Source organism: Typopeltis vanoorti, chromosome 22 (genome assembly GCF_054136105.1).
Source record: "Typopeltis vanoorti isolate ZY-2024b chromosome 22, IOZ_Tvanoo_1.0, whole genome shotgun sequence".
Lineage (NCBI taxonomy): Eukaryota > Metazoa > Arthropoda > Arachnida > Uropygi > Thelyphonidae > Typopeltis > Typopeltis vanoorti.
The window spans coordinates 80,361,725-80,385,977 of record NC_143570.1 but is presented as its reverse complement, the minus strand read 5'-3'; the positions used below and the strand labels follow the sequence as shown (position 1 = coordinate 80,385,977).

Below are 24,253 nucleotides of genomic sequence, written 5' to 3'. Positions count from 1 at the left end.
CCCTCACATCAAACCTCTCCTGGCATAAACATATCTCAAACATTGCATCCTCAGCCTCAAAAAAAACTAGGATTTCTCTTTCGCTTAAGACGCTACTTCACCCCCAAACAGCTATTAACATTATACAAGTCACAAATCCTCCCAACTATTGAATACTACTCCCACATATGGGGTGGGGCCCCTAAAAGCTCTCTTAAAATGCTAAACTCAATACAGAGGAGAGCAATTAGACTTATCAATGATCCATCCCTTACCAACTCTCTCCTCCCACTTTCACACAGACATATGGTCTCTGCAGTATGTATATTCTACAAATATTTCCATGGGAAATGCTCATCTGAAATATAATCAATAATTCTCCAGCTCAGTACTAAGCTCATTGGAACACGTGCAGCTGCTGCACAACATCCCTTCACAGTACACCTAGAAACAAACAGAACAAGTTTCTTTTCCTCTTCCTTCATCTCCCTGCAACTGCTGCACTGTGGAACAGTCTCCCACCTGCAGTGTTTCCCAAGGAATATGATTTAAAGTCATTCAAATCCAATGTAAACAAATTCCTCCTTTCCCAACCCACTACCCATACATGGTACTAATGTACTATAAGTTGACCAACCAACCTCCCGTGTATGAGCCCAACATTTAAAAAAAAAAAAAAAAAGAAAAAAAGAAAAGAAAAGAAAAAAAAAAAGACAAGTTGGGATTGGCAGACTATGCTCAGGATGCTCCTTCACATTGGATCAGATGAAGAAAAACATCTATATTACATAGAAGTTGTTAGAAGTATGAGAGGCTTTTCTTAGAATCAGCATCAGCTATGAAGCATTCTCCCAACTCAAGAAGTATGGTTTCATTAATTTAACAAAGATCTGGGAGACTAACATCTTAAGACCTAATAGCCAGATTTCTCTAAATTAACTTTGTAGTTATCTGACCCATAGAAGGTACTATGTAAAGACATTAGGTGTAAGTTACAATTTAAACTGTTTCTAGTTACTTGGTTTAGTGCTGCATGCCTGTCACAGTTATCATTGTACTCTGGTGATGTTTGGTAGTAAACCAGCGAAATATTAGCAAGTATTTAAAAAAGGCAATCAACAAGTTCAGAATGTTTGGTGACATAAAAGCTTCACGTTCTATCAAATTCATCTGATAGAATGTAAAGGAGATATTTCTGATCAAGAGAGATTAAAATGAGGAAACTGAAAAAAAGCTGAGATGGCTTGGGAGTTATTATTATCATTATTTTATTTAACTCTAGCATGTAATCCATTTCTCTCTGTATGGTTTTTCATAATGGTGGTTGTTGATGGTGCAGATAAACATGTAGTCAGTGTATCCACTCTCTAACCAACAAGTTAAAGATTCAAATCCCACCATGGGTATAAATGCTTTATGAGACCATTCACTGTTAAAGCTTAAATAGTGAATAAAGAAAACACTAGCCAGATAGAGCCTTAAAACATTTTTGTTAAAAAAAAGACATCCACCTCCAGAAACTAATGCAATGCAGCAAGTGTATGCAAAAGGTGATATCCCATGTTATTTGTTGAATACATAAAGTATGTTCCCATAGTTGAAATCAGTGATTTCAACTATGGGAATATAGATTTGAAGGACGAGGAGACATATAGAAGGAAGGAAATAGAATTTATGCAGTTACTAAGGGATAATTACCTGAGACAGCATGTGATGGAATATACTAGGGGTTCGAGAGTTGTCAATCTGGTAATTGCATCTGGGCATTTGTCTATAATGAATATACCACATTGCCACAACTGGAGAGAGTCATCATACTGGTCTTGACCTGGGAAGTGGCTAAATGTGTAAAATTTTCAGTTAAGAGTGGGTTGATGTGGAATTACAGGGCTGGTAAATATGACAAGCTGAGGAGATTGTTTGGATCAGTGCCATGGCATGTAAAACTGCAAGGCCTGGATGTTGATAGTGCATGAGAAGCAATAAAGGAGTGTTTGAGGGAGATAATGGCAGACTGCATACCTAGTCAGGAGAGTAGATCAAGTGGGAGTTAAATGGATGAATATCATCATTAAGCTGGAACTGCAAAAAAAAGAAACAATTGTGGAGAGAATTTAAAGAAAAAGATGACCTTCAGGTATATGAACAATATAAGGCACAGGCCAGAAGGGTAACGGGTGTGGTAAGAAGGGAAAAAGCAGATTATGAAAGGAAATTAACAATGCAGGCTAAAGAGAATCCTGAATAGTTCTTTCAATATGCTGCAAGTAAAAGAACTAATGTATATAAGCAAAATGATTTTAACGAATGCCAATGGTAGTGAGGTAACTGAATCAGTCGAAATAATAGAATTACCAAGAGAACATTTTGCAAGAGCATATCATCCGGGTGGTGATATTGCAGAAACGAGAGAGCCAAAGCCTTATATGGGAACTGAGTAAATGAAATGGAGGTGCATAGCATATTACAGAACCTTAACGTGAATGCAGCTGTGGGATTGGATGTTATATCAGCTCGAGTTTTACATGAAGCAGTGAGGGAATTGTCAGTGCCCTTGACCATATTGTTTAATCTAAGTCTCAGCTCTGGGTTAGTCCCAAGGAGAAAATAGTTTCATTTCATAAAGGAGGCTCAAAGACTGATGTAGCAAACTACTGACTGATCAGCATATCAGGAGTGGTTACCAGAGCATTGGAGAAGTTGGTCAAGAGCAAAATACAGGAATGGGCAGATGGAAATGGGATACTGTATGGAGCCAGCATGGTTTTGTGAAGGTTAGGTCATACCTCAGTAACTTGCTCATGTTTTATAATATAGTGACAACTGAGCTGGATAAAGGAAATGGGTTTACAGTGATACTGCTGGACTTTGCAAAGGCCTTTGATAGGATACCACATGGAATTCTAATCAGTAAACTGCAGCACATGGGGATAGATATAAGGTTGGTGAGATAGATAGAGGGGTGGTTGATGGAGAGAGATCAGAGAGTAGTTTATTCAGGAATAGAGTCCAAAAGAAGACCTGTGACTAGTGGCATGCCACAGGGTTCTGTTCTTGGACCATTACTGTTTAATTTGTTCAGTAATGATATAGAAGAGGATCTGATGGGAACTGTTCAGTTGTTTAATGATGATGAATAGCTGGGTAGAGCATTAACAGATGTCAAAATTTTGCAGAACGATTTGGACAGACTGGCACTCTAGATGTCAGTTTAACGTGGCAAGTGTAAGGTTATGCATTTTGGGGTGAAAAGCTTACCAGCTGTATACCATACTGGTTAAACTGTACTCCAGGAAATTGACAAAGCCAGAAACTTGGGTGTGTTAGTGGACAGGGAGTTAAAGTTTAGGGAACAAATAGCAAAAGTGGATAAAGCAACTCATCAGATAAGTTGATTACTGAAGAATACTTTGACGAGCAGAGACAAGTAGATTATTGTTCCTCTTTATCGAGCCTTGATAAGACCCCACCTTGACTAATGCATGCAGATCTGGGTGCCAGGGTTTCTTGGTGATGAGGAGGTGGTGAAGAGGATCCAGAAATGTGTGACCAAGATGGTAGCAGGTCTATGGAATGAAACCTACTAGAACAGGTTGAAGATTTTTGGTTTACAGAAACTGGTTGATAGACAGAAAAGGGGTGATATGATTGAGACATACATATTACTGAAGGGTTTTTACAAGATTAATTCAGAGGAAATTTTTCAGAACTGGTCTGGTGGCGGGAGAACTAGGAGCCATCTATGGAAACTGAATAAGGGTGTAGTTAGCAAAGGTGTTAGGAGTAGGTTTTTAGCTTGGAGAGTAGTGAATGAGTGGAACAGGTTGCCAGAGCCTGTTGTGGGTGTCATGACTATGAATGAGTTCAAAGCAAAGTATGATATATACTGCACAAATGCTGGATAGTTCTTGACATGATGTTTAGGGTCGATGAATCTAAGGACTCCTTGAAGTTGCCTGTAATAATAATAATAATAATAATATTTCTATTACCATGACAAAATAGTGGAATTAGTAAATCACAGTTTAATTTCATTCCCTTGTGATTTTCTCATTTACATTAAATTTTCAATATGTTGCTAAGGGTCAAAGCTGTATAACTGAGAGGAGACCTCCACATAGCCTTTAAAGGAATGCGGAGAACCGACCAGGGCTTCTGACCTAATGTCCAATCCTCACCTTCTCGTGGTGCACCCTGTTGGGTATCTACTTTGATACTGAACGAACGAGGATGGGCTGGCAATTTGGGATTTAGCAGACCAAATTGTATTCTTATTGGTTAAACCAAAATAAAAAATGATGGTACAACATGACAAAATTTCATGCCGGCTGGGGCGTCGCCCGGTTAAACAAGGCCCCCGTTGTTTTCGCCAGGGAACCAGGGCGAACAGCGAAAAGTCAGCTACTGGAACAAATCTGAAAACAAACCCCAACTCAACATCACCAGAGTTAAAGATCGGTACTATCAATGTAAGAAGCCTGAATGGCAAAGAAATGGAGCTAGCTGAGGAATTAGATAAGTACCGGATCGACATAATAGGGGTGACTGAAACAAAAAAGACCAAAACTGGTGAGATCTTTCTGAGCAATAAATACAAAATGTTATATTCAGGCAATGACAATCAAGGAAAAGAAGGAGTAGCCATAGTATTCAACACAAAATACGAGGCTAATCTTCTTGAATGGCAGTCAGTCTCAAGTAGAGTAATGTGGGCAAATATGAGAATGGGGAACTGGACAATGAGACTTATTTGTGCCTATGGTCCCACAGAAGGTTCTACTAAGGTAGAAGTGGAGGAATTTTTTGAGGCTTTAGAAAAAGCAACTGACACAATGAAAAAGGAAAAGTTGGTCCTTGTTGGGGATCTAAATAGTAGAGTAGGAAATGATTGTGAGACATACAAAAATATTTTGGGAAAATTTGGAGAAAAGAGCAAAGCTAATAATAATGGCAAATATCTGTTGGATTTCTGCTCAGGACATGGACTGGTTATTACTAACACCATGTTCCAACATAAAAATGTGCACAAATTCACATGGAGAGAAGAGGCTAGGAATAAGAAAAGTCTCATTGACTATGTTATTGTTGATAGTGATGTTTTCTCCCTGGCGCAGGACACCAGAGTGTACAGAGGATTTGAAATTGGAAGTGATCACTATTTAGTCTTGAGCAGGATAAAATTGAATTTCATATTGAAAAGAATAACATGTAAGAAAGTTTTAAAGCGAATAAAAGTTGAGCAGCTCTCAGATGTGAACTGTAGACTAAAATACAGAAATATTATTGAAAAGAAAATGAAAGAGTTTGAGAACAGGAATCAAACCTTGGAGATTCAGTGGCAAACTCTGAAGGAAAAATTGATTGATTCTGCCAGAGAGGCATGTGGTGAGGTTGTGTGCAAGGATAAAAAAATCAGAACTCCCTGGTGGACACAGGAAGTTAAAGAGGCAGTGAAGGAAAAGAAGAAAGCATATCAAAAGTTCCTGGCAAATAAGTCATCTTTTACTCTTACAGAATACAGAGACAAATGTAAGAAAGCTAAACAGTGTGTAAAACTAGCTAAACAAAAGTCATGGGAGGACTTTGGCAAGAATATAGAAAATAAATATCAGGAAGGTGGCAAAATATTCTGGAGGTTGTTGAAGAAGCTTAGGAATGGAGGAAAGAGTGCTGTAAAAGGAATTAGAGATGATAAAGGTGAAATGAAAACAGGAGAAAAAGATATCCTTGAAGTATGGAGTAATTACTTTGAAAAACTGCTAAATGAAACAAGCAGTGATGACAGCACAGTGATAAAAAACACTGACCAGGCATGCAGTCAGGAATACATATCCATACTTGAAGCAGAAAAAGCCATCAAAGGCTTGAAATGTGGAAAGGCAGCCGGAGTAGATGATATTCGACCAGAAATGCTGAAGTATGGTGGTATAAGAGTCTTACAGTGGCTGCACTGCATAGTTCAGAAAGCCTGGACAGAGGGACGAATTCCCGATGATTGGAGTAGAGCTCTCATAGTACCCATATATAAAAAGGGAAATAAAACTGAATGTGAGAATTACAGAGGTATTTCCCTACTGAGTGTTCCTGGCAAGATCTATGCAAGTATACTTGAGAAACGGTTGAGAAGAATTGTGGAAGAAAAGCTTGGTGAAGAACAAGCTGGATTCAGGCCAAATAGAGGCTGTCAGGATCAGATCTTCACTTTACGACAAATAGTCGAGAAAGCATGGGAATATAACAAAGATCTGTATTTAAGTTTTGTCGATTTGGAAAAGGCATATGACAAGGTGCCAAGAGAGAAGCTATTCAATACGCTGCAGTTAGATGGTGTCGATGGGGCATTATATCAAGCAATACTTAGTCTTTATTTGAGTTGTGAGTCAGCAGTTAGAATTGAAGGAAGTACAGGAAGATGGTTTAATGTTAAATCTGGTGTGAGACAAGAATGTACATTATCCCCTCTGTTATTCATTATCTATATGAATCACATTATGAAGGAATGTGGTATTAAACCTGATATCAAAATTGGAGATGTTAATATCAGCTCTTTGCTTCATGCGGATGATGTTATACTTCTAAATAAATCCGCTACAAGTCTGCAAGATTCTCTGACTAAATTGAATAGCTGTTGTAATAGATATGGTATGAAGGTCAGCAATAAAAAGACAAAGACAATGAAAATAGGCAGAATCATTGAAAATGTCAACTGTGTTGTGAATGGAGAACCTGTGGAACAAGTAAAACATTTCAGCTACTTAGGCACAATTTTTACTGAAGATGGTAAACTAAATATAGAAATAGACAACAGAATCAGCAAAGCTGGTATCGTGGGAAGTCAAATGAATAAATTCATTTGGAATAAGAAAGAAATTAGTCGGAACACTAAATTAGCTGTATACAAGACTGTGTTCAAACCAATTTTAACTTATGGATCTGAGAGCTGGGTCAGAAGTAAAACACTTGACCAAAGACTAGAGACCGCAGATATGAGAGTCCTGAGAAAGATTAGAGGCGTGAACAGATGTCATCAATGGCAATATCATATTAAAAATGAGGATATTAGGAAAGAACTTGACATTGTCAGCATCCAGGAATGCGTTAGCAGAGCTAATCTCAGATGGTATGGTCACTTAAATAGAATGGGAGAGGAAAGATTAGCAAAACAAGTGTTCTCTGCCAGGTTGGCAGGAAAACGACCCAGAGGAAGACCAAGATATAGGTGGATTGATACGGTACAAAGTGCCTTAGACGATAGAAATATAAGATCTGATAATGTTGGAGTCTTGACAAGTAACAGACTGATTTGGAGGAAAATTGTAGATAGGAAGTTAGTAATGATGTAATTTTTTCATGTAGTACTGTCATATCCTCTACACCCCTTGAGGGTACATGGCAGGAATTTGATGATGATGATGATATGTTGCTGTTGGCTGATCTTCGGAAGAGACAGAGTTGACAGTATGGAGGAAAGTGCCAGGAAAATGAAAAGAGGAGTACCACAAAGAAAATGGCCCTTTGCTTTTCACTCCTGAAATGGTTCATGATTGTAAGATGAAAAATACAGAAGATGAGGTTGTACTGCTGATTCAACCTTCTAATAGAGAATTATTATTTGGAGAAGAAAAATACTACTCTAAAGAAGTAATCTAAGAGATATCAAATATATTAAAACAAAACCCACTAACCTCTCCTATGCTGATTTCTGCTTCTGTATATTGTAAACCTTTTTGTATAATAGACAGAAGAGCTGCTGGAGGTACTAATGCACCATTTATGTTGGATTGGCTAATATGGCTCTCGATTCCAAATGTATATGCTGAATGGGAAAATCCTAAAATTTCCAAGGTACATATTAAAACATGTGTTCAATATAGAATATATTTCTAGAATTTTCTAAATTCAAATTTCATATAAATTCTTTCAATGTGAATATAGATAATTTTGTGTCAATGATCTCAAAGAGTATTCTATTTTATTTATTCTATAAATATTCAATGTAATGATAAATACATATGACAAAATCTGTGTTTAGTAAAAGGAGAATACTATGAAGAATATTTAGTTTACAAATTAAGTATGGAATAATTACAAGCAGAACTCACTATCCAAAGAGTGATGTTTAAAAACATAGACAACAAAATATCTAATGACACTATATTAAAATAATTTTACCATATCTGCATGAGATAGTTTTCAAGTAGGGAGAACTGCCAATTCATGCTTGCTTGCAGAAGCCTAAAAATAAGTCTTCTCGTCAAAAATAGTATGAGGGGTTTCTAAAATAAAATCACTTTTAGAAACATGAGAAGTGGTACATGAGCTGTCTAAAGTGTCTATATAATGAAATCATTGCAGAGATATATGTATTCAGAAACTAATAATGCTGTCTAAAATATGAGAGGTTTTGAAAGTAATGTCTCCATTGTGATAGCTCACCCACCAAAAAAGAAATATGTCAATGAAATAAAAATTAAAAGTAGTGTATGAAAATAGAGCAGAGACTTCAAATTATTGCTCAACATAATTTCCCTCCCTTTCAATATAATCAGTTTTTCAAAGTCATCATAATAAAACACTACTGGTTATTTCCATTTTCTTACCACTGCTTTGATCTGCTCATCATTTTCAAAATGAATACCCTTAGAATGTACCTTCAATTTAAAAAGTAATTAGACATCTATTGGAGCCAAGTTTTGCTGTAGAGAGGGTGTTTCACAACTTCATTCACTTCAGCTGCTATCAAAGAGATTGAATATGAAGTTGTGGAACTTACCCCTACATGGTAGACCAACTTCTGCTTATTTCCTAAACTGAATAGATCTACTTCAACTAATCAAATACAATCTAAAGTATATCCATTTTATAAAAACACAAAAATGGTTCTGAAAACTGGAGTTTTACTGCACCACCAATGAAAAACTAATGTGATGGAAAAAATGAATGGATAGGGAGGGAAGTAGTATATTGAGAAATGTTGTATGAAAATAGAGCAGAAAATTTTAACTACCTATGGATTTTTATTTTGTTGATTTATTTCTTTTGGATAAGGACTTTTCACAGTGCATTACTCCTGGAATGCACAACATATTTAAACACTGTAAAGAAAAATTCTTCTACATGAGAAATAAATGAATGCATAATACACAAAAACAAAATTACTAGTACACAAAATCAACAAATTATTAATTTGTGCCTTTGATTTCCAGTGCTTTGTCTACAAATAAATCACATTCTGAAACATGAGATGTCTGAAACAAGTAAGATACTTCTAAATAAAAGCTATACAGTGATATAGTTAACTCCTGCTATGAACTTATAGAGGCCATTGGAATAGTTAAGATATAGGAAATAATTTCCTATAGTGAATTTCTTCTGGCACAGCATTATACTTTTCCAGCCTAGTTGGCCAAGTGTTGTATCTGCTCTCGGAGAAGGTTTTCCAGGTTATGTAAAAAATAAGTAAAAATATATAAAACCAATAAAAATGGAAAACAAAATCCTTAGTCTGCTATTGAATGTATTATAGGTTTACAATTAACCCTCTAGTGGGTGGGAGCCACATAAAAACAAATAAATAAATAATACCAAAATGAACCAAGCAGGGGAAGAATGCAAAAAGGATTACATATCAATACTTGAGATAGAAAAACCCATCAAAAATTTTGTGAAAAAATGGAAAAAAGCAGAAGGAGTAGATGATATTCTAGCAGAAATGCTTAAGTATGAATGTATTAAGTATGGAAGTTTTGCATAATTCAGAATAAATTCCTGATGACTGGAGTACAGATCTCTTAGCACCCATCTATAAAAAAGGAAATAAAGCTGAATGTGAGAATTAGGTGAGGAATTCTCTACTAAATGGATTTATGCAAACATACTTGAAAAAGAGTTGAGAAAAATTGTGAAAGAGAAACTTGGAGAAGATCAAGCTGAGTTCAGGCCAAACAGAGGTTGTCAAGATCAGATTTTCACTTTAAGACAAATAATTGAGAAATTGTGGGAATATGACAAGGATCTGTACTTGAGATTTGTAGATCTGGAAAAGGCATATGACACGGTGTCCAGAGAAAAGCTTTTCAAAACACTTCAATTCTATGGGATGAATGGAACATTATACAGAACAATACATAGTCTATATTTAAGTTGTCAGTCAGCAGTTACAATTGAAGGAAATACAGGAAGATGCTTTGATGTAAAATCAGACAAGGATGCACATTATCTCCACTCTTATTCATCATCTGCATTATTATTATTATTATTATTATTGTTCCGGGAAACTCCAAGGAGTCGACAGACTCATCGAGGGAGGCCCTAACATCATGTCAAGAACAACTATTCAACATTCACACAGTATCTATCATACCTTGCCTTGAACTCATTCACGGTCGTAGCACCCACAACAGACTCTGGAAGCTTATTCCACTCATTTACCACTCTCCAAGTAAAGAACCTAGCTCTAATACCCTTGTCAACCACGCTCTTGCCCAGCTTCCATGCATGGCCCCTAGTCCTCCCACCACCAGTCATATTATCAAAAATATCTTCTGGATCAATCTTATAAAAACCCTTCAGTAATTTGAATATCTCAATCATATCACCCCTCCTTCACCTATCGTCCAATTTCTGCAATCCACAAATCTTCAACCTATTCTCATAAGGTTCATTCCACAGACCTGCTATCATCTTGGTCACTCGTCTCTGGACCCTCTCCACTTCCTCCCCATCACAAAGAAACCCTGGTGCCCATAGCTGGGCACCAGGGTTTCTTTGGGTCTTATGATGGGGTCTTATCAAGGCTCGATACAGAGGAACAACAACTTGTTTGTCTCTGCATGTTAAAGTATTTTTCAGAAGCCAAGTGATTTGGTGAGCTGTTTTAGTTACTTTTGCAATGTGCCCCCTAAACTTCAACTCCCTATCCACCAACACTCCCAAATCCCTGGACTCATCAATCTCCTGGAGTATGATTCCACCAATGCGATATACTGCTGCTATTCTTTTCACCCCAAAGTGCATAACCTTACACTTTGCCACATTAAATTGACATCCATTTTTCCTAGCCCAGTCCTCCAAACTATCCAAATCATCCTGTAAAATTTTGACATCTTGTGCACTCACAACTGCTCTACCCAACTTTGCATCATCAGCAAACAAGTGAACACTTCCTCTCAGATCCTTTCCAATATCATTGATGAACAAATTGAAAAGCAGTGGTCCAAGAATAGAGCCCTGTGGCACTCCACTAGTCACAAGACGTCTTTTAGACTCCACTCTTGAATAAACCACTCTTTGATATCTCTCCTTCATGGACCACATTATGAAAGAAAGTGGCATTAGGCCTGATATTAGAATTGGAGATGTCAAATTTAGCTCTATGCAGATGATGTTGTATTCCTTAACACATCTATTGCAAGTCTCCAGGATTCTCTAACTAAATTGAATAACAGCTGTAGCAAGTTTGGCATGAAAATCAACAATAAAAAGTCCAAAATTATGAAAATAGGCAAGAGCATAGAAACCTTCAGCTACATTCTGAATGAATCTCCTATAGAACAAGTAAAATACTTCAGCTATTTAGGCAGTTTTTAGAACTGAAGTAATAAGACAAGAATGCCAATTATCTCCACTCATATTTATGATAGATATGGATCACATTATGAAAGAAAGTGGCAAGTTAAATCTGGTAATAGACAACAGAATAAGCAAAGATGATATGGTGGGTAGCCAGCTGAATAAACGGATATGGAATAAGAGAGAAATTAGTCAAAACGTTGAACTAGCAGTATACAAGTGTTCAAGTCAGTTTTGAGTCATGGATCCAACAGCTAGGTTAGGTTAGAAATAAAGCACTTGATGAAAAAGACTAGAGACCACAGATAGTAGAGTTCTGAGAAAAATTAGAAGAATGAACCAATGACATCAATAGCAGAATCATATTAAAAATGAAGATATTAGAAAAGACCTTGCCATTATTAACATTCAAGAACATATCAGCAGGGTTAATCTAAGGTGGTTTATATGGCCATTTAAGGAAAGGTTAGCAAAACAGGTGTTTAATGTCAAGATGGTAGGAAAGAGATCCAGAGGAAGACCAAAGTCTAGGTGAATTGATTCAATCAGAAGTGGCTTAGGAGCATGAAATGTTAGATATGATAATATTGGAGTGCTCACAAGTAATAAGCTGATTTGGAGGAAAACTGTTGATAGGAAATGAATAATAATGTAAAATTAATCATATAGTGTGTCGTTGTAACTTGAAATTGTAACATCAATTTCCGCAAAGCAGGAAATTGATGATGATGATAATACTTATGGGGCTTTGATCAGTACTTTTTCAGTAGTTTGTTACAATGAACAAGTTTTTTATAGCAGTGCTTGCTATAGTAAGAACTGACTGTAACATCTTTCATACAGAAAGGTTTGGCTGTTGTTGGTTATTTCTTAATAGCACTCTACAGTATAATTATTTACAGTAAAATATAATTAATTTATTGAGCTTATTAATATTTTGGTGTTTTTCTATCCAGGATTTTCATAGCACAAATTATAACTATGACAAGCACACAGTGCTCATCTAAATCATTTTAGAAACAATTGACATTTTAAGTAAAAAAAAATGCAAAGGCGCCTGGGCTCAGTTTTAAGAGATGTGTCATATGAATAAATAGTAATGGCTCAGTATAAGTGTTTTGAGGATGCCATACTGTTGGGATGGATGGTATTGTGATTGCTTATATAAACACCTTCATTTACAGAAAACCCACACATTTGTAAATGGAAGGTTAGCAAATGTAATCAACATAGCACCAGCAGACAACCGGTTTCAGCATAGCTGTGTTGAGTGTTTGGTTTTCAAAATGTTGCACATAGAAGTTGGCTACTGAGGGAGAAATAAAACCCACAGCACTCCCCATCCAGCTGTTTGTATATTTTTCCTTTCCATAAGTAACCAGAAGAAATGGTGAATATGAATAATTGAGTTATATCAGGGGTGCTTAAGGGTCAAAGCTGTATAACTGAGAGGAGACCTCCACATAGCCTTTAAAGGAATGCGGAGAACCGACCAGGGCTTCTGACCTAATGTCCAATCCTCACCTTCTCGTGGTGCACCCTGTTGGGTATCTACTTTGATACTGAACGAACGAGGATGGGCTGGCAATTTGGGATTTAGCCGACCAAATTGTATTCTTATTGGTTAAACCAAAATAAAAAATGATGGTACAACATGACAAAATTTCATGCCGGCTGGGGCGTCGCCCGGTTAAACAAGGCCCCCGTTGTTTTCGCCAGGGAACCAGGGCGAACAGCGAAAAGTCAGCTACTGGAACAAATCTGAAAACAAACCCCAACTCAACATCACCAGAGTTAAAGATCGGTACTATCAACGTAAGAAGCCTGAATGGCAAAGAAATGGAGCTAGCTGAGGAATTAGATATGTACCAGATCGACATAATAGGGGTGACTGAAACAAAAAAGACCAAAACTGGTGAGATCTTTCTGAGCAATAAATACAAAATGTTATATTCAGGCAATAACAATCAAGGAAAAGAAGGAGTAGCCATAGTATTCAACACAAAATACGAGGCTAATCTTCTTGAATGGCAGTCAGTCTCAAGTAGAGTAATGTGGGCAAATATGAGAATGGGGAACTGGACAATGAGACTTATTTGTGCCTATGGTCCCACAGAAGGTTCTACTAAGGTAGAAGTGGAGGAATTTTTTGAGGCTTTAGAAAAAGCAACTGACACAATGAAAAAGGAAAAGTTGGTCCTTGTTGGGGATCTAAATAGTAGAGTAGGAAATGATTGTGAGACATACAAAAATATTTTGGGAAAATTTGGAGAAAAGAGCAAAGCTAATAATAATGGCAAATATCTGTTGGATTTCTGCTCAGGACATGGACTGGTTATTACTAACACCATGTTCCAACATAAAAATGTGCACAAATTCACATGGAGAGAAGAGGCTAGGAATAAGAAAAGTCTCATTGACTATGTTATTGTTGATAGTGATGTTTTCTCCCTGGTGCAGGACACCAGAGTGTACAGAGGATTTGAAATTGGAAGTGATCACTATTTAGTCTTGAGCAGGATAAAATTGAATTTCATATTGAAAAGAATAACATGTAAGAAAGTTTTAAAGCGAATAAAAGTTGAGCAGCTCTCAGATGTAAACTGTAGACTAAAATACAGAAATATTATTGAAAAGAAAATGAAAGAGTTTGAGAACAGGAATCAAACCTTGGAGATTCAGTGGCAAACTCTGAAGGAAACATTGATTGATTCTGCCAGAGAGGCATGTGGTGAGGTTGTGTGCAAAGATAAAAAAATCAGAACTCCCTGGTGGACACAGGAAGTTAAAGAGGCAGTGAAGGAAAAGAAGAAAGCATATCAAAAGTTCCTGGCAAATAAGTCAGCTTTTACTCTTACAGAATACAGAGACAAATGTAAGAAAGCTAAACAGTGTGTAAAACTAGCTAAACAAAAGTCATGGGAGGACTTTGGCAAGAATATAGAAAATAAATATCAAGAAGGTGGCAAAATATTCTGGAGGTTATTGAAGAAGCTTAGGAATGGAGGAAAGAGTGCTGTAAAAGGAATTAGAGATGATAAAGGTGAAATGAAAAAAGGAGAAAAAGATATCCTTGAAGTATGGAGTAATTACTTTGAAAAACTGCTAAATTAAACAAGCAGTGATGACAGCACAGTGATAAAAAACACTGACCAGGCATGCAGTCAGGAATACATATCCATACTTGAAGTAGAAAAAGCCATCAAAGGCTTGAAATGTGGAAAGGCAGCAGGAGTAGATGATATTCGACCAGAAATGCTGAAGTATGGTGGTATAAGAGTCTTACAGTGGCTGCACTGCATAGTTCAGAAAGCCTGGACAGAGGGACGAATTCCCGATGATTGGAGTAGAGCTCTCATAGTACCCATATATAAAAAGGGAAATAAAACTGAATGTGAGAATTACAGAGGTATTTCCCTAATGAGTGTTCCTGGCAAGATTTATGCAAGTATACTTGAGAAACGGTTGAGAAAAATTGTGGAAGAAAAGCTTGGTGAAGAACAAGCTGGATTCAGGCCAAATAGAGGCTGTCAGGATCAGATCTTCACTTTACGACAAATAGTCGAGAAAGCATGGGAATATAACAAAGACCTGTATTTAAGTTTTGTCGATTTGGAAAAGGCATATGACAAGGTGCCAAGAGAGAAGCTATTCAATACGTTGCAGTTATATGGTGTCGATGGGGCATTATATCAAGCAATACTTAGTCTTTATTTGAGTTGTGAGTCAGCAGTTAGAATTGAAGGAAGTACAGGAAGATGGTTTAATGTTAAATCTGGTGTGAGACAAGGATGTACATTATCTCCTCTGTTATTCATTATCTATATGGATCACATTATGAAGGAATGTGGTATTAAACCTGATATCAAAATTGGAGATGTTAATGTCAGCTCTTTGCTTTAAGCGGATGATGTTATACTTCTAAATAAATCCGCTACAAGTCTGCAAGATTCTCTGACTAAATTGAATAGCTGTTGTAATAGATATGGTATGAAGGTCAGCAATAAAAAGACAATGAAAATAGGCAGAAGCATTGAAAATGTCAACTGTGTTGTGAATGGAGAACCTGTGGAACAAGTAAAACATTACAGCTACTTAGGCACAATTTTTACTGAAGATGGTAAACTAAATATAGAAATAGACAACAGAATCAGCAAAGCTGGTATTGTTGGAAGTCAATTGAATAAATTCATATGGAATAAGAAAGAAATTAGTCGGAACACTAAATTAGCTGTATACAAGACTGTGTTCAAACCAATTTTAACTTATGGATCTGAGAGCTGGGTCAGAAGTAAAACACTTGACCAAAGACTAGAGACCGCAGATATGAGAGTCCTGAGAAAGATTAGAGGCGTGAACAGATGGCATCAATGGCAATATCATATTAAAAATGAGGATATTAGGAAAGAACTTGACATTGTCAGCATCCAGGAATGTGTTAGCAGAGCTAATCTCAGATGGTATGGTCACTTAAATAGAATGGGAGAGGAAAGATTAGCAAAACAAGTGTTCTCTGCCAGGTTGGCAGGAAAACGACCCAGAGGAAGACCAAGATATAGGTGGATTGATACGGCACAAAGTGCTTTAGACGATAGAAATATAAGATCTGATAATGTTGGAGTCTTGACAAGTAACAGACTGATTTGGAGGAAAATTATTGATAGGAAGTTAGTAATGATGTAATTTTTTCATGTAGTACTGTCATATCCTGTACACCCCTTGAGGGTACATGGCAGGAATTTGATGATGATGATGATGATGATGAGTTATATCAGAAGGGGAAAGTGGCTTAATAAGGTTAAGGGTCTCTGCAAAAGGTATAATGGTGAACAGTGAAGGCTGATCATCATGTCAAATCTGTCAAGTTATTTTTTTTAAAATTTCATTTTAACTTTTAACATAAAGTGAAATTAATTTTTTTTTTTTTTTTTTTTTTTAATAAAAGGGAGAGTTTCCTGCCTCTGTGTGTGTGTGCGTGTGTGATGTGGATAAATGTTTGGGCAGTTTGTATATGGGGCTGTTTATGCTGTCAACCATTTGACAAACAGTGTTATTAGGTTTATGAATTTTAAGCAACCCATATATCTTGGGTGGTGTGACATGCAAATGTTTTAAGTTTTTTGGTAATCTTTTTGGGCCAAGATGTTTTTTGATAGACTTTTTTCTTTTGAGATTTGGTAGGATCCCAATCTATAATCCAATAAGTAGAGGAGTCCTTAAGAAGATGATTAATTTTTCTGCATAATTCATTTGGTCCATAATAACATTAGTATTTCCTTTGTTATATTTGGTTATAATAATTTTTTGTTCCTGTATAACTTTTTAAGTGTTGATATTTCTTTAGGTGGAATGTTATTCTTGGTAGGTTTGGATTTAGTCAGAATACTACTGGCCACATCAAAACGAATTTTATTAGCCACTGATTGAAAGATCGTAGATCTGACATCCAACACTAATCACTATTTTCAAAACTTTTCAACATCTTGTTAGCCAATATAAAAGATAAAATACGACATGTACCCCGCACCCCACCCCATCCAACCTGCAATTAACACAGCAAAACTATAACAAGCCCATATATTATGAGCACATCAGAAAAGATAGTAAAGTTCTCTACAGATATGATCTCCATGCCACTTTTAAACCAGCTAGCTACCTTCATCTGCTTTCCTAAAGATCACCTTCATCCTCTTGCATCCTGGAGTGTATACAATTCCTTGTGTCTACTTTGGACAGACTGGTAGATTAGTTAACATTTGCCTTCATCCACATGGCAAGTCAGGACCAGCAGACTATGCTCACAATACTACTTCACATAGGATTAAATGGAAAAAGACATTGGTTTCACACAGGAGTCACTACAGATCCAGAAGACTATTTTTAGAATCAGCATCTACTATGAAGGCCCCCCCCACCCGCAACCTCCACGAGCATGGATGCATTAATCTGTCAAAAATGTGGGAGGAAGACATTCTGAGCCAGATAGCCAGCAGACTTCTCCAAATTAATTTTAGTGACCTGGCCTATAGAGAGTGCCAGGTTAGCACATTGCCTGTGTTTTGTCGGTTATAATTTGTGCTCTGAAGTTGCTCAGTAAAAAATCAGTAACATATTAGTAAGTTCAATAAATTAATTTATTTGTTCCTCACTTGGTGCTGTTTATAAGTTGAAGCACTATTATGAATAATCAACAACACTAAGCCTTTTCATATGTATTTGGTTGGTATATATGAATTACTAAAAGGTGTAAATGTGAATCAACATTCATATAAAAATGCTTTCATTATTGATAAGTGAATTATTAATCATTTACATTTGCGATATTATATGTGTGTATATTATAAGTTGATGGAGTGGAGTGAATAACGTGTGATCCTATAAATGAATATTTGCATTTATGGTATGTATAATTTAAAAAATAAAAATAAAATAAAATAAATAAAAAATAAAACTAACCAATAACAAACAGTGGCTGTATACATTGGTAGTTTAGTAAATAATGACTGAGAGGGGATAATTCAACGAACTAATAATATGGATCAGGTAATTCATCTTGGCATGGCAGGAATATATGTGGGTTGAAGAAGTCACAAATCATCTAGTACAATTTGTTGTGCTTGTTATATGAATTTATTTCTATGTTTTATTTATATTTTGCTTTGTTTCTTAAGAATTTTCTTTCATTCACTGATGACCACTATACACTTTTTACATAGTAATATATACAGTAGCCAACATAATCCGAACAAGCTGAATTTTTGTCAACTATCAACTTTTTTGGTTTTGCTTTGGTTTTTGTTTCAGTTCACAATGATTTTGGTTTGGGGTTTCAGTTCACTATTTTGGTTGAGTGCTGCATGTTTTAACTGTCTCTATGATGTTTGTGAATAGTGCTGTGCATTTTTAATAGTGTAAACAAGTTGACATTTGTAGTGTTTTATTCATTTTGTGGATACTACAAAATGGAAACAACTCCAAAAAAGTGTTCAAAAATCTCAGCACACATCCATGACTCAACGATACTGTTAATGCGATTTTAAAGAGGTTTAGAGAGACAGGTACCTTTTTTCCCTGACAAGAAAAGGAAAATATGGGTGAAAAAGGAAAAACTACACTTACTCAAGATCACTTATAACTTAGGAAAGGCAAACTGAATCCAAGATTGTCTGCTGTAGACTTAAATAGAGACGACAGCTAGTGGGATTAATGTTTATGTTTCTGACATGACAGTTCATTGAAGATTGCTGGAAAGGCAGGGAGGACTGGCCAGAGACAAAAAAATTATTATTATTATGGGCAACTCCAAGGAGTCCTTAGACGACTCATTGAGGGAGGTCCTAAACAGCATGTCAAGAATATCCAACATTTGTGCAGTATCTATCATACTTTGCTTTGAACTCATTCACAGTCATGGTACATATAATTTTTCAAATAAAATTCTACCCAAAAAAAAAAAGTTGCAACTAATGTACTGTATAATGCAAATAGTGTGAAAATGTGCTGATGAAGCAGAAGAAACATACATAAGTGAGTTCCAGCAGGCAGTGTCGGTTGAAAAAAAATGTTGAAACATAATTAAGCAGCAAAATTTTCTGCTTCACTGGATGTTACTCATCCAATTAATTTTCATATTCTTCCCCTTCCCTAAGTTAGGTATGTGGGTTGATAACACTTCAAAAGTCTGAAGTGAATAATGGTTTCCCATCATCCAGTGAAGTGAATTATGTTCCATGATGGATTTCCACGGACTATACTAGCATCCTGCTATTTCATATTCTGATGCCATGGCACTGATTCTGTGGTTCTACATATACTCCTTTTAACTGAATATTTCAATGCTTAACCCCCCCCCCCCCCCACAAATCAGGAGCAAGAGTTGATACTTTGATTATGGACAAAATCTAGTACTCTCAGACTTCATGTTCTCTCAATAACATGTTGCATCAGGTAATTATTTCTCAGCACCTACACAAATCAATCTACTTCCCTCACTCTTAAACAACAAACAATCCTCAATACTACATACATCTAACAGATGCAGTATATCTCCAGTTTTTAATAGAAATGCATAAATATGGAGATATAACAGATTTACAACAGCTACAATATAACTGAGAAGGTTTGGTCTGAAGATTGAATTCCAGAATTGAATAGGGCATTCATACGAGGGTGGTCTGAAAAGTTCGCCGGCTCGACAATAGATGGCAACACTATCAGCAAAAATTTTTTTTTTCTAAGTTAGTACATCTGTCATAAGCATCCATGTGAAATTGTAAGTCATTCTATTAAGTAGTTTGTTTTATACAGCTGTCTGAAGCAAAAGTGTTGTCTGTATCCCTTGAAATGGATAAAATTGAGTATCGTGCAGTTATAAAATTCATTGTAAAAGAAGGTTTAATGGCAAAAGAAATTCATTCGAAGTTCATAAAAGTTTAAGGGCACTCTTCTCCTTCCTTTTTGACAATTAAGAAATGGCTGCTGAGTTTAAATGTGGCCGTACCAGCCTTGAAGATGATCCATGTGAAGGACCTTCAAAAAGTGTAACACCATCAGAAATCATTGATCAAGTGCATAATATGGTATTGGATGACCGGCAAGTCAAAGTATGTGAAACTGCTGAGACTATAGGCATTTCAAAAGAATGTGTAGGATATGTTTTGCATGAAGAACTGCAAATGAAAAAGCTTTGCACAAGATGGGTGCTGTGCTTGCTCACAGCAAATCAAACATTAAAACAAACATTAAAATTAATATAGAATTGTCAATGGCATAATGTGCAATGCTTTACTTTTTTTTCTCTAACTCTGTATAAATAAAATATTTATAATATCTTTGAACACTTTACCTGATTCTTGAAGATAACGATAAACAAGAAAATTAACTTCGTCACTGCTAAAGCTCATTTTTCCCAAACTTGATTTTCACCATAAGGGAAGACTCTGAAATATTAATTTTATTTTTTTATTGAATATGTTAATACCTTCTTTTATTAAGAAAACAGACCGCATTGAAATACAAATTATAGTATTAATTTTTACTGTATGCATGCATGTATGTATATGTATGTAAAGTTACGTTTCAGGTTTTAAAAAAATATACAAAATGCAGCACATGTTTTCTGTACAAATGTGGAATAAATTTTTCTGATTAAACAGAAAAATTTACTATACCGTTAGTAAATTTCCAATTCTCACTATAGCAAATACTGTTATAACAAACTAGAACATGTTCAACTGCAGTCAGTGTTATTATAAAGGAACTTTACTATAGTCAACTATTCCAAAGCTCCCTACAAATTTGATAAAATGAGGGTAAACTGTATTTATTATTTAAAAATTTATCATTTGTAATTCCCATGAATTTGTTACAAGTTCATATAAATTGGCTGTTTTTGAATGTAGAAATTTTTTTCTTTTCTTTCTCTCTCCATCCCACCATTAACACTACAAAATGATTATTACAGTTTATCCTCATTACAGCAAAGTAATGGGGAACACAAGAATAGTTTGCTATACTAAATTTCATTTAAAACTGAATTGTGCTCGTGGGACTTGGGTTTGTCATGGTTAAGGTTTTTCAGGCCTGAATACCTGGATTTGCAAAGTCTTTTTTAAAGTTTTACTTGGACTTGATATTCAATCTAAACATGGCTACTGTGCACATATTTGGTCACCTGGGTTTCTTGGGGGATCAGGAATTAGTGGAGAGGATCCAGAGACAAGTGACCAAGCTGTTGATAGGTCTGTCGAATGCACCATATGAGGATGGATAGACTGAAGGCATGTGGATTACAGAGTTTGATAGGCAGAGGAAAGGGGAAATGATACAAACTTATAAATTACTAAAGGGATTCTATAAAATTGACAAAAGAAAATTTTCAATGCATGACAAGTAGAGAGAGAATAAGAGGTTACCCTTGAAAGTTGTGTAAGAGCATGGTTAGTGATGCATGCAGACTGGGTTTTTTGCTCGGAGAGTAGTAAATGAGTAGAATAGATTGCCAGAGGTATCTGTGAGTGCCCCAATGGTGAATTAGTTTAAGGAGAGGTATGATAGGTCTCCTGCAACAAGTCTTAACTATGAAGATACTGCATCTGTATAATAGTAATAAAACTCAAGTCCAAATCCAAATTTTGTATATGTTAACAATCACAAAAACTTGAATTCTGTCAATTATCAGTAGTGCATATTTAATTAAATACTTCAATATTTAATTGCTCCAGAATTTAAAGAATTTACTAAAACCAATTAAACTGAATGTTGAAGCACTTAGCAGACAAGAGTCATTCTTTGTGTAGCAGATTTGGCAGTTAACTTTATGTTAACAATGTTAGAGGAAACTCAAGATTACTTAGGCCGAGAATTCTTCTTCTTTTGCAGCTTGTCCCACTTAAGTGGGGTCCTTGTTTTTGGTGAGTCTCCTCCACATCCTCCTGTCTTGGGCTGTAACCACATCCAAGTTCTACATCCTAAAGTCCTCTTCCACCAGCTCCCTCCATCTCTTCTTTTGCCACCTGTGCTTCCTCCTCCCCTGCACATCCATCTGCATGACCTTTCTTCCCACATATTCGTCCTCCCTCCACGTCATATAACCAAACCATCTCGACCTTGCCTCCTGTATCTTCGCTCCTAAGTTCGTAACTTTCACCGTTCCCCCTCACATAGTCATTTCTCAGATGATCCTTTCTAGTCACACTGCACATCCACCTAAGCATTCTCATCTCTGCTACCTTTATCCTGCTGATGTTATTTTTCCTCAGGGCCACAGTTTCCATATCATATGTCATAGCTGGTCTCACTACTGTCCTGTAGATTGCCTTTCTCACTATTGCCTTTCAGATTGATCGGCACCCTCTTATCGCACAGCACTCCAGCCATCTTTCTCTCCAGTTCCTCCATCCCACTTGTATCCTGAAAAGATAGAAGTGGGATGGAGGAACCCCACTTCCTTCTCAGCCTCTCCATCCTCTTCCACTCTTGAATCGAAGTATCTAAAGTCCCTAACCTTCCTGATGAAATTTCCTTCCAGCTCCAGATCTGTCTCCTGGCTGCCGTCCACTTTACAACACATATACTCTGTATTACTTCTGCGCAGTCTCGTATCTCTCTCTTCCAGTACTTTCTTCCATCTTTCCAGTTTAGTTGCCATTTCTTCTCTTGACTCTGCACACAGCAAGATGTCATCTGCATACAACATTGTCCCAGGCGTATCTTCTCTCACCTCCGCCGTCACCACCTCCATCACAATATTAAACAGGAACGGACTTAATGCTGACCCTTAATGCAAGCCTACTGTCACTTGAAAACTTTCTGTCTGTCCCAGGCAGGTCTGAACTCTCGTCTTCATTTCTGTACATCTCCTGCACCAACCTAACATATTTCTCCAGTACTTTCTTCTCCCTCACACACCTCTAGACTTCTTGCCTTGGCACTCTATTGTACGCTTTCTCCATATCAATAAACACCAGATGTAGCTCCTGTTGTTTCTCTCAAAATTTTTCCATCATCTGCCATAACCCAAAGATAGCATCTGTCGTTGATCGACAAGGCACAAAGCCAAATTGCTCCTTTGCAATCTCCACCTCCTTCCTCAATCTTCCATCAAAAACTCTTTCTAGGATTTTCATTGTGTGGGACATCAACTTTATTCCTCTGTAATTCTTACAGTTTTGTGCATCCCCTTTACCCTCGTAGATGGAAACAAGAGTACTTTCCCTCCATTCCTCGCGTATATTTCCTCGCTAATGAGGAAAAAATATTCATGTTTTTTCCTCATTAGTCTCATTATTATTATTAACACCAGATCAAAACTCCATGGCATCAAAAGACTCATCATAGGAGCCAAACACTGATATACACAAATCCCATTAAACCATGTCTTAAATTCATTCAAAGTATCCGCATTCACCACAATGTCGGGCAACACATTTCACTCCAACCATTCTCCATGCAAAGAACATGTTCCTTATGCTCCTCCTCACACCCTACTTATATAGCTTCCTGGAATGTCCTCCTCATTCTTCCCTTCTCCCATTCTATGAAAATTTTCTTCCACATTAACCTGGTAACAACCCTTCCACCAACTCAAATGTCTCAATCATATCCCATCTCTTCCTCCTATTCGCAAGGCTTTGCAAACTGCATTCCCTCAATTTATCCTCATATCTCACATCACAAAGGCCAGTTATTACCTTAAACTTTCTTCTCTGGAACATATCCTCATCACCATGAAAACCAGGAGACAATAAATCTGTGCACAATAATCCATACAAGGCCTGATCAAGGCCTTGTAGTGGCACACCACTAGTGACTTTCCTCTTTTGAGACAGTGCACCCCACCTCACCTATCCAACTCACTAATCTGTTATCCAAGATTTCTTGGATAACAGATTTTTTGCCTATCTATTCTGATGGTTCAAGAACTAATACCTCTGTTGGCTGTGCTTCCTGACATTATTATCTCCAACCAGATCCCACCTGATTGCAGTAATTATACAGCAGAGTTACATGCCATTCAGCTTGCACTTGTGCATATAAAATAAAACTGATACCAAAAATGTATAATTTATACAGACTCATTGAGCTCTTTACTGGCTATCTCTTCTCCAATGTATAATCCACATCCAGTACTTTATGAGGTGTTACACTTGTTTCACAAAATGAAAATCCTTAATTTTGATGTTCAGTTGTGCTGGATTCCCAG

General features: G+C 36.6%; 1 protein-coding gene across 5 annotated transcripts in view; it reads right to left on the bottom strand.

Annotated features, from left to right (window-relative positions):
- The window catches only part of ebi (transducin beta like ebi), a 253,321-nt gene that overhangs the window by 179,414 nt on the left and 49,654 nt on the right, over window positions 1-24,253 (bottom strand). For 4 of the 5 annotated variants that reach the window (XM_090412345.1, XM_090412347.1, XM_090412346.1 and 1 more), the window contains 2 exons: window positions 20,396-20,489; window positions 7,665-7,810 (listed from right to left, as the gene is read on the bottom strand). In XM_090412345.1, the coding sequence (XP_090268471.1) occupies window positions 7,665-7,810; window positions 20,396-20,453 (204 nt within the window). In that variant the 5' untranslated portion in view covers window positions 20,454-20,489. The remainder of the gene's footprint in view (window positions 1-7,664; window positions 7,811-20,395; window positions 20,490-24,253) is intronic. The other variant, XM_090412349.1, reaches the window with a different exon arrangement.